The sequence below is a fragment of the Bombus fervidus genome, chromosome 2 (assembly GCF_041682495.2).
Source record: "Bombus fervidus isolate BK054 chromosome 2, iyBomFerv1, whole genome shotgun sequence".
Taxonomy (NCBI): Eukaryota; Metazoa; Arthropoda; class Insecta; order Hymenoptera; family Apidae; genus Bombus; species Bombus fervidus.
Genome location: NC_091518.1, coordinates 13,546,383 through 13,561,908, shown reverse-complemented (window position 1 = coordinate 13,561,908; position 15,526 = coordinate 13,546,383). Strand labels below are relative to the sequence as shown.

Below are 15,526 nucleotides of genomic sequence, written 5' to 3'. Positions count from 1 at the left end.
GCTTTAAGATCGAGTGAACTTGTGCGAGTAAACGAAGATCAGGTGCACAGGGAGTCGATACAAAGGACACTCTCTTATAGGGCATTAATTTTCTTGGTTGAGAAATCGAGTTTGCTGGAGAGTCGACGCCGTTTCTCGCGGGACCCTTTTATTAGTCTCTCTCGAAGAGGCAGCTCGGGCCGTAGCGTGTTCCAATTTAGTCGCACAGCCCGTGCGCGACACGTTTCTCAGCGTCTGCGAATGCAAAACATCTCATTCACGGGCAAAAGTGCTGGCCGCCTGCGCCAATAGGCGTAGTCCCTTCTGGTAGCCGGCAAAAAGCCCGATGCGACAGGGTGGGGTGGGTTACACCGATCATTGCTCTCCATCTCTTTCTGCCACCCCTTGTGCTCGTCTTTCTGGCTTCGTCTAGTCTCTGTACACCAAAGGAAAGGAGAAAAGAGAGGAAAGTGTCGCGTACCATCGGCAGAGGGCAGCACTCGGCAGGCTGCATGAAAAACATAACCTCGTGAACCTAGAGCGAGAGAGGCGGAGAACGGTGGAACGTTATAAGGCGCGCGGACAGAGAATGCGCTTGTCCGCGAGAGAAGGAGACGAGACGAGCAAGGCTAAAATTAGAATGTCCGTTGGAATGCTGCTGGGTTGTGTGTACAGGGTGATTCAGCAATCGCGGGAGGATAGAGAGGAGCACGCGCGCGAAAGAACGAGAGGGTGAAGAGTTTAACGGACGCTCGCGCCAATCTTATTCGTTTTTTGGAAGATCGATTACGAATTACAATCGTTTTTTGGGTTTCATCTTCCGGCAAATTTCGCCGCGATGTAGCTTCGTCGATTCCTTTCTTCGTTTTTTGTCATGACGAGGTCATACATCTCGAGCCGTGTGACGCGTTCTCTGCATTCTCTTTTCAAACGGAAACAGACCGCGTCCTCGAGGTCCGTTTCAGACAAGGCAGGGACGTGACGCAAAAGTGTCGCAGGGTCATCGACGAATCGAAATATCACGTCGTCGCGAAAAAGGTCCAACGAGATTGAGCGTGCGCTCGCGCATACATCTATCTTACGCGAGAGCGGTTTATTTTAAACGAGGCGCGCGCTCTCTCTGATACTCTCAAACGGTATATATCTATATGATCTAAGCAAATTGCGAGGTCGTCTAGTGGAAGTTGGTCGGTATATCGATTATCCGAATCCCCTCTGCTCGAGACTTCTCTCCTTGATATCTAGCGATCGACGCTGCTCTCTATCCTGCGGTATCGGTCGGTGGTTATCCCCTTTGCTCGGTGTACAGAGAGAGAGTAGAAGGCAGAAAGAGAGAGTATGAGAAGTAGACGAGAGTCAGGGGACCAAGGAATAGATAAGCAAATAAATAAACTAGCGGGGCGAAGCGAAAGCCAGCCAAGCAGAGGGAGTAGGGCCGCTGGGTGGCTCTCGGGCAAATGCTCGACGAGGTCGACGTCCTGACACGGATGGTTGACGCCATGGGGCCCGCCTCGTAACCGGCCTGGAAAGAAGAACGAGGAAAGGTAGATAAAGAGGATGAAAGAAAGGGCCTTGCCGACTTGCGTTTTCATCGTCTAAATATAAATTCCTGCTTCTCTCGTTTACGATCTCTTCCTCTGGTTCACCCTCCCTTCCCGGAGCCGTCCACGCTACGGCCGCTGCAAATTCCTTGATTAATTCGTCGAAACCTTTCATGGTTAGGTTTATTAACAACACCGTAATCCGAGAACCGCGCTCGGAGATTGTTTACCATCCGTAGCGAAACTTACGAGGAATTTAATAGTCGGTTGGTTCTTCGAGTTTACGCGTATCGAACGTGGTACGTTGCGGGTCTTCCGTTATCTAGTTGCCTCCTTATTCGTACGAAATGATCGACGAAGATCTCTAAAAAATGAGAACGGGAATTTATCCTATCTGCGATGCATTGTGTCACGAATTCGCTTTGTTGGCACCATCTTCTCTCCCTCTGCATCTTCGATCGCTCATTTTTGGCAATGGCATCTCGTTAAGACGTCGATATTTATCCGCACCGTTAGCAAAAGGTTTCTCGCAACGCGGATTTCCTGTGTCTTCTGCTTGGCGGAAAGCTTGTTTGGGGAGTCAACGGGCGTGCAGATTTGGGAAACGGTCAAAGACCGTTCTGCTGGAGCGGGAAGACGCAGAAAGAGAGAGGAGAAGGTCAGAGAAGAAAAGAGAGCATTTCGACGGAGGATCATCCGGATTCTCTTGTTCGAGGATGAGAACTAGTTCCTTTCTTTTGTGGCGGCCACGGTATAACGCGAGATCCGTCTTTGGACGGAAGTACACAATGGTGATGGGAGGAAGGAAGCGGCAAGCGAAAGGGGCGCGATCGTCTTTCGGACCGGAAATGAAGCGATCACCGCTTAAAAATCACGTTCGTGTGCGTGCACAGCAAAATCCTTTTTTTCTCTTTTTCGTCGTCCCATTTTTTTCTAGTCTTGTTCAATTTTTCCACTGCAAGAGCCGTTTAAATCGCGTTTGACAATATTTTGACTCGTTACACGCTCGTAGATAAAGAGAAATTACGTTGCAGTCGTGTTCGTGAGCCGATTATGCCGTAGATTCGTTAGAAAGTCGTCTGCCATTGCACAATCTTTGCTCGAATCACTCGAGTCACACGTAGCCTTGATCTTTCAACGTGCCTCGGATACGAAGTACAATGCGTGACATTTTGGACGCTTTCGTTTGGCACGGGATCGTCAGGTGGTAGGACTTTTAAACGAGTCCGACAGCCTGACCTGCGCGACATAGCCACGTGTTCGTAATGCTGATGTCACTTCCGGCACCTGATTTCCTGGTACCGGCTGATCCATTGGCCTATGAGACCATAGTTAAGTATTCGGACAAGAGTTCGTGCCTCGACGTCTTACTATCACTCTATCATCGAATTCTTTTCGTATTTTGAGGAAAGCGTTACCTCGATTAGTAACCGTTACTGATCACGTTACACACCTGTCAAAAAACCTATGTAATTGCAAATATTTGACGTACATAAGACACTTTTTGAGGACGAAGTTGCTGCCATTATCTGTTTCGAACGTTGGTCATATCACTAAATCGTAGGATGCTAAAAAGCGAACTCTAAGTAATCAAGTCGTTGACGTTTTTGTTGCAGCGTGTGGCGAACCAGGCGCTTACCGTTTCGCCACAGCCGGCAGTAACGGTGGAGGGGCCGGTGTCCAAAATGTCTCCACCAACGAACGACGTGACCAATGGCGTGGTAGCGCCACCCAACACCTTGGCGCCCCGGGTTTCGCCGACCACGAACCCGGCCCTTACCACCATCAACCCGCCAACGCACAAGCGGACTCCCAAGGACTTCATCTTTGGCAAGGCGATCGGCGAGGGAAGCTTCTCCACCGTAAGTGTATTATCTCGTTAACTCGATTAAATCATTAAGAAGCTCCGAATTACACTGAGAAGAGAGCAGAAAAGGGGGCAAGAAAAAAGTGTTGCCGGTCTCGGACCCTCCCGATGTGATTCCTCTCAAACTTTCCCCTTGTTACGAAGAAAGTTTCTGTCGTATGGCGCGTCGGTAGTAGCAGTTGTCCCTGAAACTTTTCTTGTTTCGCAACGCAACAACTCCTCTCCCTATTTTTACTCCCCATTTTTACTCCCCATTATGTTTAGTCGCGTACGCTACGAATATCGATCTAACCAGTACGTTGTTTCGATTGTTCCGTAGGTTTACCTCGCCAAAGATATCCATACTGGGAAGGAGTACGCGATAAAAGTGTGTGATAAGCGTCACATCATCAAGGAGAAGAAAACGGAGTACGTGAAGCGGGAGAAGGAGGTGCTAAACATGCTCGCGGGCGCGAAACACTCGTTCGTGCGCCTGTTTTGCACCTTCCAAGACGTCGAAAGACTCTATTTCGTTCTATCGTACGCGAAAAACGGTGAGCTCCTGCCGTATATCAACAAGGTGGGCTCGTTCGACATCGAGTGTACCAAGTTCTACTCGGCGGAGATCCTTCGCGCTCTCGAGTACCTTCACGGGCTCGGCATCATCCATCGCGATCTCAAGCCGGAGAACATATTGTTGGACGAGAAGATGCACGTGCTCATCACCGACTTTGGTAGCGCGAAGATTCTCAAGGATCCGGAGACAGTGGTGACGCACCCCGCAACGGACGATTCGCAGCAGCAGCAACAGCAGCAGCAGCAACAACCGTACCGAAGAGAACGCAGAGGTTCGTTCGTTGGTACCGCCCAATACGTATCTCCGGAGCTCTTAACCGACAAGACGAGCAGAGCCTCCGATCTCTGGGCCCTCGGCTGTATAATCTACCAGATGGTCGCTGGTCTGCCACCGTTCCGCTCTAGGAGCGAGTACATGATATTCCAAAAGATCCTAAAACTCGAGTACGAAATCCCTGACGGATTCTGCGAGCTGGCGAGGTCGCTCGTCAGTCAGCTGTTGGTGCTCGAGCCATCGCAGAGATTGGGTGCCCAGGACGAACATGGTGCCGGATATCCCAGCATCAGGGCGCATCCGTTCTTCGAAGGTGTCGACTTTGAAACCCTCCACGAGCAGACACCACCACCGATCTATCCCTACCTACCTGGTACGTCTGAGAACGAGGAGCTTAGGTCGCAGTACAGGGTTCCCGATCATCTGGAACCCGGCCTCGACGACAAACAGCTCACGAGGCTTCTTGGTTTGGGCATCGGCGAAGACGACGACGACGACGACGATGAAGATACCACCACCGAGCGCGAGAAACCCGTGCAACCTAGTACGGTCGTCGAGAAACCAAGGAGAACGAGGACCACTGCTGACGGTAGTAACATCGCCGATTTAACGCCGGAGGAGATCAGAAACCGGCTAGAGAAGCAACATGCCTCGAACCAGTGGGACTGCTTCGTCGAGGGCAACCTGATACTGAAGCAGGGCTTCGTCAACAAGAGGAAAGGTCTCTTTGCTAGACGAAGGATGCTCCTGCTCACTACCGGACCACATCTATATTACGTCGATTCTGTAAACATGGTGCTGAAGGGCGAGATACCTTGGAGTCCGGAACTTAGGGTCGAGCCGAAGAGCTTCAAGATTTTCTTCGTCCACACGGTAGGTTTCTTTTTCGTCGTCGCGCCTTTCCCTTTGTCACTGATATTTTCGTTACGACGTTTCTATAATTTGCTGTCGTTACATGTTACAGCCAAACAGAACATACTATCTCGAAGATCCCGAAGGATTCGCATTGGAGTGGTGTAGAGCGATCGAGAATATGCGAGTCCATTACTACGGCCTGCAGGAGTCCACCGCTTAAACAAAAGACTGATGAACACAGATCGTTTCGGATGGAACAGAGCAAATGAACGTTTCACCGATTACGGTAATAACAATGTCCGCGAGGTGCGATCATCGATTTATTATTAATTTATGGCCAGAGGGGGCGTTTATTTAGAACGTTTGTTAGCGTGTAACTTGGCATTAGGAGAAGTACATTCTAGTATAGGTTAGCGTTTTTCTAACGCGTTCAAAGCACTGTGTACAGATTAGGAAAATTTTCTAGATAAAAATACAAAGTGTTTATATAATAGTAGACTTCTGTTGAAATACAGAGGAATGGAGAGACATAAAAAAGGCAAAAAGTGTTATCGAAATCGTGCAATTGCCGGTTTTTTCACTAGTTACGTTTTGCTATTTATTATCGAACTCGAGGAACCTTGAAAAAGCTGCACGACGTTCCTCGCACGTGAACACACAAGGAATAGCGAAATTTTTAGCCAAGGTTTTAGCTGTGTGTATTCACAATGTTAAGTGCTGCCTGTGACATAACGTTCGTGATCGAGGTCGCCTGGCTGCCCACTACTTTCATTACGGGGAAAGGAAAATAAAGTCGTTCATCCGCGCGAATTTTGTTATTTATAATTCGTGACACGTAATCGGGACATCGCAATCAAAATTTTATCGTGTTAAATCGACGCCTCGTAACTCTTTGGGTGAAGAGACGAGAAACAGTAGTACCTGGTTGACGAAGAAAGGAACAAAAGAGTTATACTAACGTAAACGGAAGCCAGGCGTATGTCGATTATTTGCGTTTAAAGCAGTGGCAGCATGTAGCAATTTTGTTCCAAATATAGCCAAAATTACTTAGAAAAATACAGACGAGTTCTTTTAGAAGTTAAAACGACGGCGGAGTGACAATGTGTGATTCGTATGATAGTTTTGTGTTCGCTGTCGATTTTACGAATCTAGGACATCAATTTATATAGTCGAAGTTAACCAAAAAAAGATAAAAAAAAAATGCAGTGGGGGACAACATTGCCGCTTTGCAGCTTTAATAAATAGTTTACGTTGCCTGAAAGGGATTTGCGGAATGTTGCGCGTTATTCCGTTGGGTCCCTTGCTCTCTTCATATTACAGTATTCTTCTCGTTGTTCGTTACCCCTTTTCCTCCTCGGTACGTTGTAAATATTAGCGCGATGTCACGAAGAGCAGGCTTCGTAAAGCATATACTAATTCTATACATAGTTCTATATATATTTGTAAGTACAAAAATCGTTGTCCAACCACGGCGTTTTTACGTTCGTTTCTTAGTCCGATTTTCTTCGTCTCCGATCTGGCCCTCGCGGACGCGATCGAACAATGTGTATAGCCGGGAATTAGAAAAACATTGTTTAGATCTTAATTGGAAGTAATCTTTAGTAGTTTAAAAGAAAAAGATGCAAGAACAGGAGCAGATTAGCGTTTGTTGTACAAAGAGAAGCGGTGGAGATGGGAAGAGTGTTTTTTTTTTGTTCTTTTCCCGCGAAAGACTTGGCACTTGAACACTATAAATTAAGTAGTTAGGAAATAGAATCCTTTAAAAAGGATAGCTTTAAGAGAAGTAGTATCCCGTTTAGATTTGCGAGGATCACACACACAAACACAAACACATACTATACTCGTTGCGTTCAAGCTATCGTCGTTGTCGTTCTTACTACTATTATAAGTTTCTAATATTTAGTAACTCTACTACGATTATAGTTAACAATATTAATTAATTATTTCATCGTATTACCAACGTATAAGTATTTTTCTCCCCTCGTAACTGTCGACGTATTTAATCGAACGATTTTGTTTTTTCATTTTTTTTTTCTCACGCGCGATCTTTTCTTAATTTATTATTCGCCGTAATCGTCCTACGTTTATTTATTTTTTATAGTTTACGTTTCCGCGTTATTAAGGATCACACGCTTCGTTTACGTGTAGACGTTCACATACAGACTTAGTACTACTACCGCTACTACCACTGCGACTATTATTATTAGTGCTATTACTATTACTATTACTATACCTATTACTATCCCTATCATAGCGTCGTTGTTGCATACGTAGATACACGCATACGAATGCGTGCTCGTCGCGTGTATATACGCATGCACGTGCTTATAATACGTTCTGTAACTTATATTATTACTCTCTATCCTCTTTAGGCGTAATTTTAGATATTTTGTAAATAATACTGCCACGTTTATCGCGTCGACTTGCCGAAACGCTATTCGTCGACTTTGCGGCGCTATCGAGTCGTGGCCGGACTGTGTACGATACAGCTGTATATTATCTATACATAAATATTCTATATATACATATATAATTATATATAAAAGGGTATATATATATATATATACACACACACACATAGACGCGTAAAGTTATATAAAATATTTATGAATTGTGAATAGTAGTTAGGAAAATCGTGTATAAACGTTCGTTTGTAGATTTTAGGCCGAATACGCGCTTAGGTTTAATACTTTGTTGACGTTACCTTTGCCACGACTTGATTGCGCCGTTTCATTACACGTTGTATTATAAACGCATGATAATCCCCACGTTCTCCTCGCGATATTTAGGGAGACTTAAACAGGGTATTCGGAGAAGTATTCGACGGAGGGTGGTTCGGTCGTCGTGTCTGCGACGCCGCGTGAGTATGCTCGAAAAAATGTTGATTCATTTATGGATCAACATTGTCCTCGTGCCCAGTGGCTTTTCAAAATGACCGCTTTTGGCTTGCCACGTACGGTGCTTGCGGGCTAAAACGGGGCGCATAGGCTCGACGATCGTCCACCCTTGTCGTTTCTTTCTCTTCAACTAGTGAGAATCGATCGCGAGGAGGAGTTATTCGATAGTTGTTGCCGCTGACACCCCTGCCCCCTCCCCGTTCCTATCCTTATACTCTTCGTTCCGCAGAATAGCGTTTCGGTAGCGTTAGGTAAAATGAAGCACCGACACACGCAGTCTTTCTGTCAAAACGAAGCACGTGTCGAGGACATTCTCAAAATTTAAGAAGCATGCGAATTTTGCTTTAACAAAGACGACGCGGCGACGCTGTTTCACGGCCGAGTCCGATATTATAGTTCCTCGTTGCCTCGACCAACTGCTTCCTTTCCGAAGAAAGAATGCGTTCACTATCCTGTCATCAACCCTGAGAATCGTTTAAATCATGGGTCGTTGATACGGAGTGCGACACCGGCGTTTCCATTGTTGTAAACTTTGTAGGTTCTACGTTTTATGTAGACGTTGCAAACTTTCTGATGGAAATGCGTAAATTTTTCCTAAGCGCTGGCTCCTGTCGAGGGGAAGGATGGTCGCTTATTAAATAGTTTTCCGTCGGTTTTGAAAACTGGTCTTGAGATTCCTAACCCCAAAGGGCGACGCTTACCTCCTTTTTTATTATAGTTCACTTGCTCTAACTGAACTTAAAAAAAACTTCTAGTGTATTTGTTGAGTGTCATTCGACGCAAAAGATCTAGCTAATTTAATTTATACGCTCGCGAGAGGGAAGAACGAATACTTAAAAAGATCAAGCAAGAATATGTGTATGTAAGAAAACATTCGAATACACTAATGTAAACTACGCAAGCAATAACAGCAAGGCCTTGCGATTATTCAAATGCCTACCGTTTCGGCGTAACAAGGACGGTTCAACTATTAATTGCAGTATTATTAAATGTATGCAGACTAAAGTACACTTACACGCGTACACACCTACACAACGGTTTACTTATACACATTAAATACTTCACATTGGATAAGAAGACTCTGTAAATAGTTAGTATGTAATTGATATTATAGGTGATACAACCTATTAATATTAACATCAAATTTATTTATAGTAAATTTTCCGAAATATCGCATATCTATGTGTTATTTAATTACCATAACATTTCCTATCCTGTTTGAAAATTACCGTTTTATTCCTATATGTTAAGTTAAAAGGAATCAATAAATTGTTGGTAAGTATATACAGAATGTATATTTACACTACAATTATTGTACATTATAAATTAATTTCAAGATACTTAAGATCATATGGCACTCTAAAAATGTCTTGATGATATTGGAACTTTAAGTATTTAATTCCATTAACATTAATCCATATTGCATAAGAATACATTTATTACTGAATTTTCCTGTAACTCAAGGAATTACCATATAAAAAGCACATCTAGTTATTTGAATAATTGATTATTTTCTTTGAAGTATTTTGCATGCTACACTAGCGGTGATTAATTGCGTAAAAACAGGCATAGGAAGAGATTTTTCTGATTAATTTGACAAATGCGCCAACAAATGCTTTTTTAAATCCGGCATATTCTTTGAAATGGTTGGGCATTTGTGACACTTTAGCGGAGTATTCAAGTGTTGCGCGCTCTCTTCCGATTTCAATTTTTTCAGTTCACCTTTCTCGCGTAACTGGTTGCAAATGTCTGCAATTTATAAAAAATGAGGTCTGTTCTTTTATTAAACAGACACAGATACATTTACCTGCTGAATGTAAGAAGAAGGGAGTTGTAAACGAATTCCAATGATACTTGGTCTTTAGACAAGGACTGTTAAAATCTGTACTTATTACGTGTAAATGTAATCTGTGCATGCTTGGTACGGCATGGTATCCAATACTGCATCAAATAATATGTTTACATGGTATTAGAGCGACTTAATTTTGACGTGGAATAAAAACAATATCTATACATACAGGAACTCAGAGTCTTTATGTTCTTGAGTTAAATCTTCAGCAACGCCATGCATGTGGAACAATAAATCTTCATTTTCTTTTTTTATGTGCCACAAAGATGGAATGTCTGCTTTTGGTATAACTAAATAGTGATACTGGGCTTTTGGATATTTATCTTTGATGACAACAACTTTATCATTTTCCTTTACTTTATACTGAGGATCTTCCATAGAGACAAGCAAACCTGTTGCCCAATCACGCCTCTTTGGAGCTATTGCATCGGTTGATGTAATTTTTAGGGTTCGTTTCATTATTATTTCTTGATTTTCACCTTTCGCAGATTGTAATTTCTATTGAAATATATGCTCACACAGTGAAACAAATTTTCGTCACTTTGTCCATGTTATAAATAGCATAATGCAATAATATAGTAATAAAGTACTAAAAATAAGAAAGAACTCCAAATTAATTTAATATTGTTTTAATCATATCGTAATATTACACTTACCGAGGTAAGGCAAAGAATAAGATTAACTGTTGGTCAATAGTACTTCAATTTCTACGAATTTTATACTAAAACGAATTAACGTATAAATATCTCAGAGGTTATGTTTGTGATGTGATATGTGTTACAAGGTACGAAAAGTAGATAATTATAGAGAGATTTCTTGCATTCTGTTTGGAAAGACGTAGTGTGTACGTAATTAGCACTAAGCATGTTTATCAATTCTCATTTCCTTTGTATTTAATTAATCTTGTCCACTTCCGATCTTTCTGAATACGAAACAACGTCAACTGAATTTGACATTTATCTACGCTCCGTTATTCCGAATCATATAATACGTATGCGCATGCGTTCAAGTTTCTAGCGGTCTTTGAAATTTGAATTTCTAAAACGATTTAAATGTGTGCATTTTTAAAAGTAAAAGAATTTCCTAAGTAAATGGAGACGGGAAAAGAATAAACAGCCTAATAATAACTTTAAATTTATTTATTTACTCAAATGGAAGGCAATCGATAAATTTGCAACAAATAAAAATAAATAACACTCTCTCTAGCAATAATTACGTGATCGTTACTTAAACGTACATTACAATAAATTCATAGATACTTAACAAAACTTATACCTTTTTCTTTTTCGCATGCTCATACAAAATATGTTTGTGTGATTGTATGTAGGTGTGTGTCCGCGCGTACGCATGTTCATGTTCGTATTACATTATCTTTTGTTACTTTCAGTACAACCGCACGTAGCATGTTATAAGTATATTTCACAAAAACTCTATATACAGACGAGTCTCGTCCCGTAGAATCTCATCTAATCGCTTATTTTTTTGTTGTTGTTCATATATTCATCCGACAATATTCTCATACGCTCGATTATACAAACAAAGACACTTTCACGCGTTTCACGACAGACTATCAGATTCGCACAGCCTGACAAATCAATCAATCAATCATCGATAGATTTCATGATTCATGATTCGAAGAAAATGAAATAATTACAGGATTACAATGCTAAGCAACGATATTTGCTGCAATACGTTAAAAAAAAGAAACAAAAAAGATGAGGGATCGTACGCTATATGTTGGTCGATGGCGCTGGTCGTCCGCTTGCTTGTAATCACTTAAGTGCGATTAAATATCGCAATTGTTTTATCCTAAACATATTTGTACAAGCAAGCCCGTTTCATAGATGACAAGTCGGCATACTCATGACTCTAATTTACGTATGATACAATATTTTACAACACGATACAAACTTTTATTGTCATGGCAACGGGTGGTACAATTGTAATGACGAAGCGATACGCGGTGGCAAGGGGATTTTTGGCACGATTTTTTACCCCGATCACGCACCATGTTCTCTTCTGTATTTTCGTGGAAACATTCCTCTTTTCCCATATTTTCCCGCGCTATGGAGCTTAAATGCAAAATTAGTAGTGTAGTTACAAAGCGATTTTTAATATTCAATCGAATAAATGGGACTAGGTTCGATTTAAATGCACGGATTCTGAATTGATTTTGGCCGTAAACACGAGAGGGCACTGTAAACTGAGTGGGTTATGGCGCGCGAAAGGTGTTGCGCTCGAGTTTTATTCCGAATATACTTGTTTTATTCACCCGCTTGTATTTGTAATTACATTCGATCGTCAATTTCGTTAAGATATTTAAGTATTTACGATCCGGGTCGTTTACATTGATTGAGAAACACGTTAAGTGAGAATTAGTGCTTTGCAAAGGAACTACCGTAAAATGAGGGTGCATCGTGACTGATTGCTTCATTGTTTCTACGAGGAGCATGGTGTCTCGGGGCTGATACGATGTTTCTCTATTGCATGTGAAGAACGTTTGGAATGTTGCTTTTTGCTGCTTCTTTGTGCGATATGGGGTGAACGATGATGGTATGTATTTGCTTGCCAAAGTGCCACTTTCTATCGTGAAAATAAGGGACTACGCCTAATCGAATCAACAAAGCACTCTTCGTCTTTAGAATTTGAATTCACACATCGTAAAAAGATTAAGATACTTTTTTACTTTAACAAAAGTATCCTGAATTATAGAAATTTTATTGGACCGTACTGTAAAAGATTGCTTTGTGATTCAATCGCGGCCACTCGAGGACAACTGATAGCTTTAAGTGGGGTTTCAATTAGCACCATCGCTGATCTCATACGCTGATACCGTCTCGACGCACTCACATACATTTTCACGTATTAATCACGCTAGGTAACACTGTACGCATTCAACACTTTCGCTCCTTATTACCGATTTAGGCAGTGCGATCCTTTATCGTTACGTCGGCGTACGAAGCCACTTGGTTCTGCAAAGAACGTCTCAGAGAAATGGAAGGCGCGTGGCTTCTTCATTGGTTCTTTCTATTTTGCGTACGTTCAGTAGAATACAACATGAAACACATACGATACAAACATAACCTATATAACAATATCTTGACACAATCCAATTTTACATAAACATAGCTGCGTTTATCGTTTCGAATTGGGTACAATGCGAAGTATAAAGTTAGGTTAGAAGCTTCGATCGGCCAATCAAAATTCTGAGACGAATCCTTCTTAACTCTTGTACAAATTCATGAACAAAAGCGTGGCTCGTGGTACGCGTAGCTTCGATCTCTTGCTCATTTGGAAACATGGAATGTCACAAAAACAACAAAAAAGATTCGTAAAGGGAAACGAAGAAACAGGAGAACCGCACGATACCCTTACATCGGTATACCTTTTGTCTGCATCCATTCTGAAAATTTCTATGCGATTATTGATTATAATATGTATGTGTAATCTCTAACATCACATGCTCTGCCTTAGAAAAATTATATATAGCTGTGCGGGAAAGCCGTCGATCTTGCTTCTTCTGGTTTTCCTTTTCTTTACTTCTTTCATTTTTTTTTTTTTTTTTTTTATTTAATTACTTTTTCCTTTTTGTCTTACCGAACGCACCTGTGTTTTCGAACTTAGCGTACACTATATTTTACATATATGCATATGTATATGTATATCTATGCGTATATACATATATATATACATACAATCGTTTTATAACCGTTACAACATACTTATTTTCATACATAAGTATTTCGATTATACCGTTATAATTGAATAAGGTTCTGTTTCGGAGGGATGTAGTTCGAAGGAAATGAGGTTGGAAGGGAGAAGCATACGAGAAAAACATATACGCCACTTTCCCGTTTTCCTGTTTAACACACATGCTATTCGCAGTTATTAAAACTCAAGCAACACACGACTGTAGACTGGATAGTAAAAACTAGCTAAAAACGTTCGTAAGGAGATTCTTTGGAGAATTTTGAAGATATCGTCGTTGTCGTCTTATCTCCGATCGCAGGATGCATTCGTCATTACGAACTCATCTTCGCTTTCTACATTCGTCCCGTTCGAACGATCATTCGAATCTCAAATAGCCGTGATTACAGAAAAAGATCCACGCGATAATGCGCAACCGATCCGATGAAACGAAAGAACGACGGTACTATGCATTGGTTCTCATACTGACCGAGGAAGACCAAAGTATTCGTGCACTGATGACAATTATCTTCTATTATAAAATCCCTTAGAAACGATTGCTTCGCGGTCTTGTTCTCACCCTTGCGTTTTCACGCTACGATCCTCTCGCAATTATGCACCTTTTTTTTTTCACGTGTTTAAATTACTCACCTAGAATTGCGGTTTCATGAAAATTACATAGCTAGTTACTTCTAGTTCAGTTTTCGTAAGAAAGTTCTTCGCTCGATATCGAGCAACGTAAGTTGTACGCGTAAGTACAATAGTTTGAATGTCCACGGGAAGTTGCACAGCGCCGAACTCGCTAGAAAACAGTATCAGAGGCAAGCAACTGCAAAACGATTCATAAAAATGCACCAAAAATAGTCACAGATTAATCACAACAAGTGTAGCACTTGGCTTTGCCAGGTTGTTAAGTTGTTTCTGTGCCTCGCTGGATCTTTTCGTTTTCCCGTTGATACGTGGATTAAGTACACAAGGCCGAGCTCCGAGGAAAAATCTCGGGCTAGGTTGCGAAGTCAACTTTGTCCCAAGTTAGTGACAGATCGGAAGACATCTTGAAGTCGGAGTCCTCCATGTTGAAGAGATCAAACGGGTCTTGACTACTAGCTAGCAACGGGTCGTAAATGTCTGTACCACTCGACAAACTTGTCGGTGGGGCTGGCTGATGATTCGACACCGTAGAAGCAGTCGGAGGAGACTGAGGCATCAGGGAATCCAGCCAGTCTGGATCGTCCATGTCCATGGGCATGTCGCCGATGTCCATCAACTCTTGGGGTGCTTCCATTTTTACTCCTAAGTCGCAATCCAATTGACTGAAATCCATCGTGTCTAGAGTTTCGAGGTCCAACTCGAGTTCCTGAAATGAAAAATCGATACGATATATTTTCCATTGACTTCGAAGACGAAGAAAATCCTCGCTTTGTAATCGGATATACCTTGAGGTCTAAATTTGCGTTATCCGAAGACGTTACTTCTTGAGGAGGCTGAGGGTCAGGCGATGCTTGCTGGGCGGACTGCGGGCTGAGCAGCATCGCGGCGTCCAGGTCACCCTCCGAGGTTAACAGGTCTGTGTTGAACGACGAGATCTCTTCCTGCTGCTGTAACTGTTGTAACGCGGTTGGCAGCTGGATAGAGAAGGTTGCCAAAGGCAAAGGAGGCGGTGGCGGTGGCGCCGGCGCCGGTGAACTCACGCAATCACTCTGGGAAACCTCCATGGCAATCGGACTGATCGGACTGATTGGACTAGCAGCGGTGAAAACCAACGAATGAGTTTGACTGTCCGCTGGTGCCGTGAACACTAAATTTTGTTGGAGCTGTCTGTTCGGTGTTGTTGGTGTAGCTGGGTCTTGTGCGGCGCTCGGTGGTAATTCGCCATTCTTGATCAGGATCTCCAACACATCGTCCACGACTTGACTCTTGATGTGACTCTTCTGAACCGGTTCGATTTTAACCTGAGTGGAATAGAATTGTGGAATAGAATCGTTTGAAGTTCTATTTGAACATGAATATAGTTTTTTCCCT

At 42.4% G+C, this 15,526-nt stretch overlaps 3 protein-coding genes across 19 annotated transcripts in view; 1 reads left to right on the top strand and 2 right to left on the bottom strand.

The window, feature by feature from the left end:
- Pdk1 (Phosphoinositide-dependent kinase 1) overlaps nucleotides 1-9,146 on the top strand; it is a 407,223-nt gene extending 398,077 nt beyond the window's left edge. For all 7 annotated transcript variants that reach the window (XM_072022061.1, XM_072022062.1, XM_072022066.1 and 4 more), the window contains 3 exons: nucleotides 3,137-3,382; nucleotides 3,707-5,089; nucleotides 5,181-9,146. In XM_072022061.1, the coding sequence (XP_071878162.1) occupies nucleotides 3,137-3,382; nucleotides 3,707-5,089; nucleotides 5,181-5,291 (1,740 nt within the window). In that variant the 3' untranslated portion in view covers nucleotides 5,292-9,146. The remainder of the gene's footprint in view (nucleotides 1-3,136; nucleotides 3,383-3,706; nucleotides 5,090-5,180) is intronic.
- A 91-nt stretch (nucleotides 9,147-9,237) lies between these two features.
- Aptx (aprataxin) lies at nucleotides 9,238-10,791 on the bottom strand. 3 transcript variants are annotated; one of them, XM_072022132.1, is made up of 5 exons: nucleotides 10,474-10,791; nucleotides 10,336-10,406; nucleotides 9,987-10,257; nucleotides 9,776-9,909; nucleotides 9,238-9,717 (listed from the first exon to the last, which is right to left on the bottom strand). In XM_072022132.1, exons 3-5 carry the CDS (start codon nucleotides 10,193-10,195, stop codon nucleotides 9,557-9,559), a joined length of 504 nt encoding a protein of 167 aa, XP_071878233.1. In that variant the 5' UTR covers nucleotides 10,196-10,257; nucleotides 10,336-10,406; nucleotides 10,474-10,791; the 3' UTR covers nucleotides 9,238-9,556. The 3 variants fall into 3 exon arrangements, with proteins under 3 accessions (XP_071878233.1, XP_071878231.1, XP_071878232.1); XM_072022130.1 differs by having other exon boundaries at nucleotides 9,987-10,406; XM_072022131.1 differs by lacking the exon at nucleotides 10,336-10,406 and having other exon boundaries at nucleotides 9,987-10,315.
- A 150-nt stretch (nucleotides 10,792-10,941) lies between these two features.
- Nucleotides 10,942-15,526, bottom strand: part of LOC139997945 (uncharacterized) — a 281,403-nt gene continuing 276,818 nt past the window's right edge. For 8 of the 9 annotated variants that reach the window (XM_072022036.1, XM_072022035.1, XM_072022042.1 and 5 more), the window contains 2 exons: nucleotides 14,941-15,456; nucleotides 10,942-14,861 (listed from right to left, as the gene is read on the bottom strand). In XM_072022036.1, coding sequence (XP_071878137.1) covers nucleotides 14,508-14,861; nucleotides 14,941-15,456 — 870 coding nt within the window. In that variant the 3' untranslated portion in view covers nucleotides 10,942-14,507. The remainder of the gene's footprint in view (nucleotides 14,862-14,940; nucleotides 15,457-15,526) is intronic. The other variant, XM_072022041.1, reaches the window with a different exon arrangement.

Coding starts and splice junctions, on each gene's coding strand:
- Aptx (XM_072022130.1), bottom strand. CDS start 10,276: ATGAAACGAACCCTAAAAATTACATCAACCGATGCAATAGCTCCAAAG. Junction 9,910..9,986: donor CATAAAGACTCTGAGTTCCT/GTATGTATAGAT, acceptor TATTTGATGCAG/TATTGGATACCATGCCGTAC. Junction 9,718..9,775: donor CTTCTTCTTACATTCAGCAG/GTAAATGTATCT, acceptor TATAAATTGCAG/ACATTTGCAACCAGTTACGC.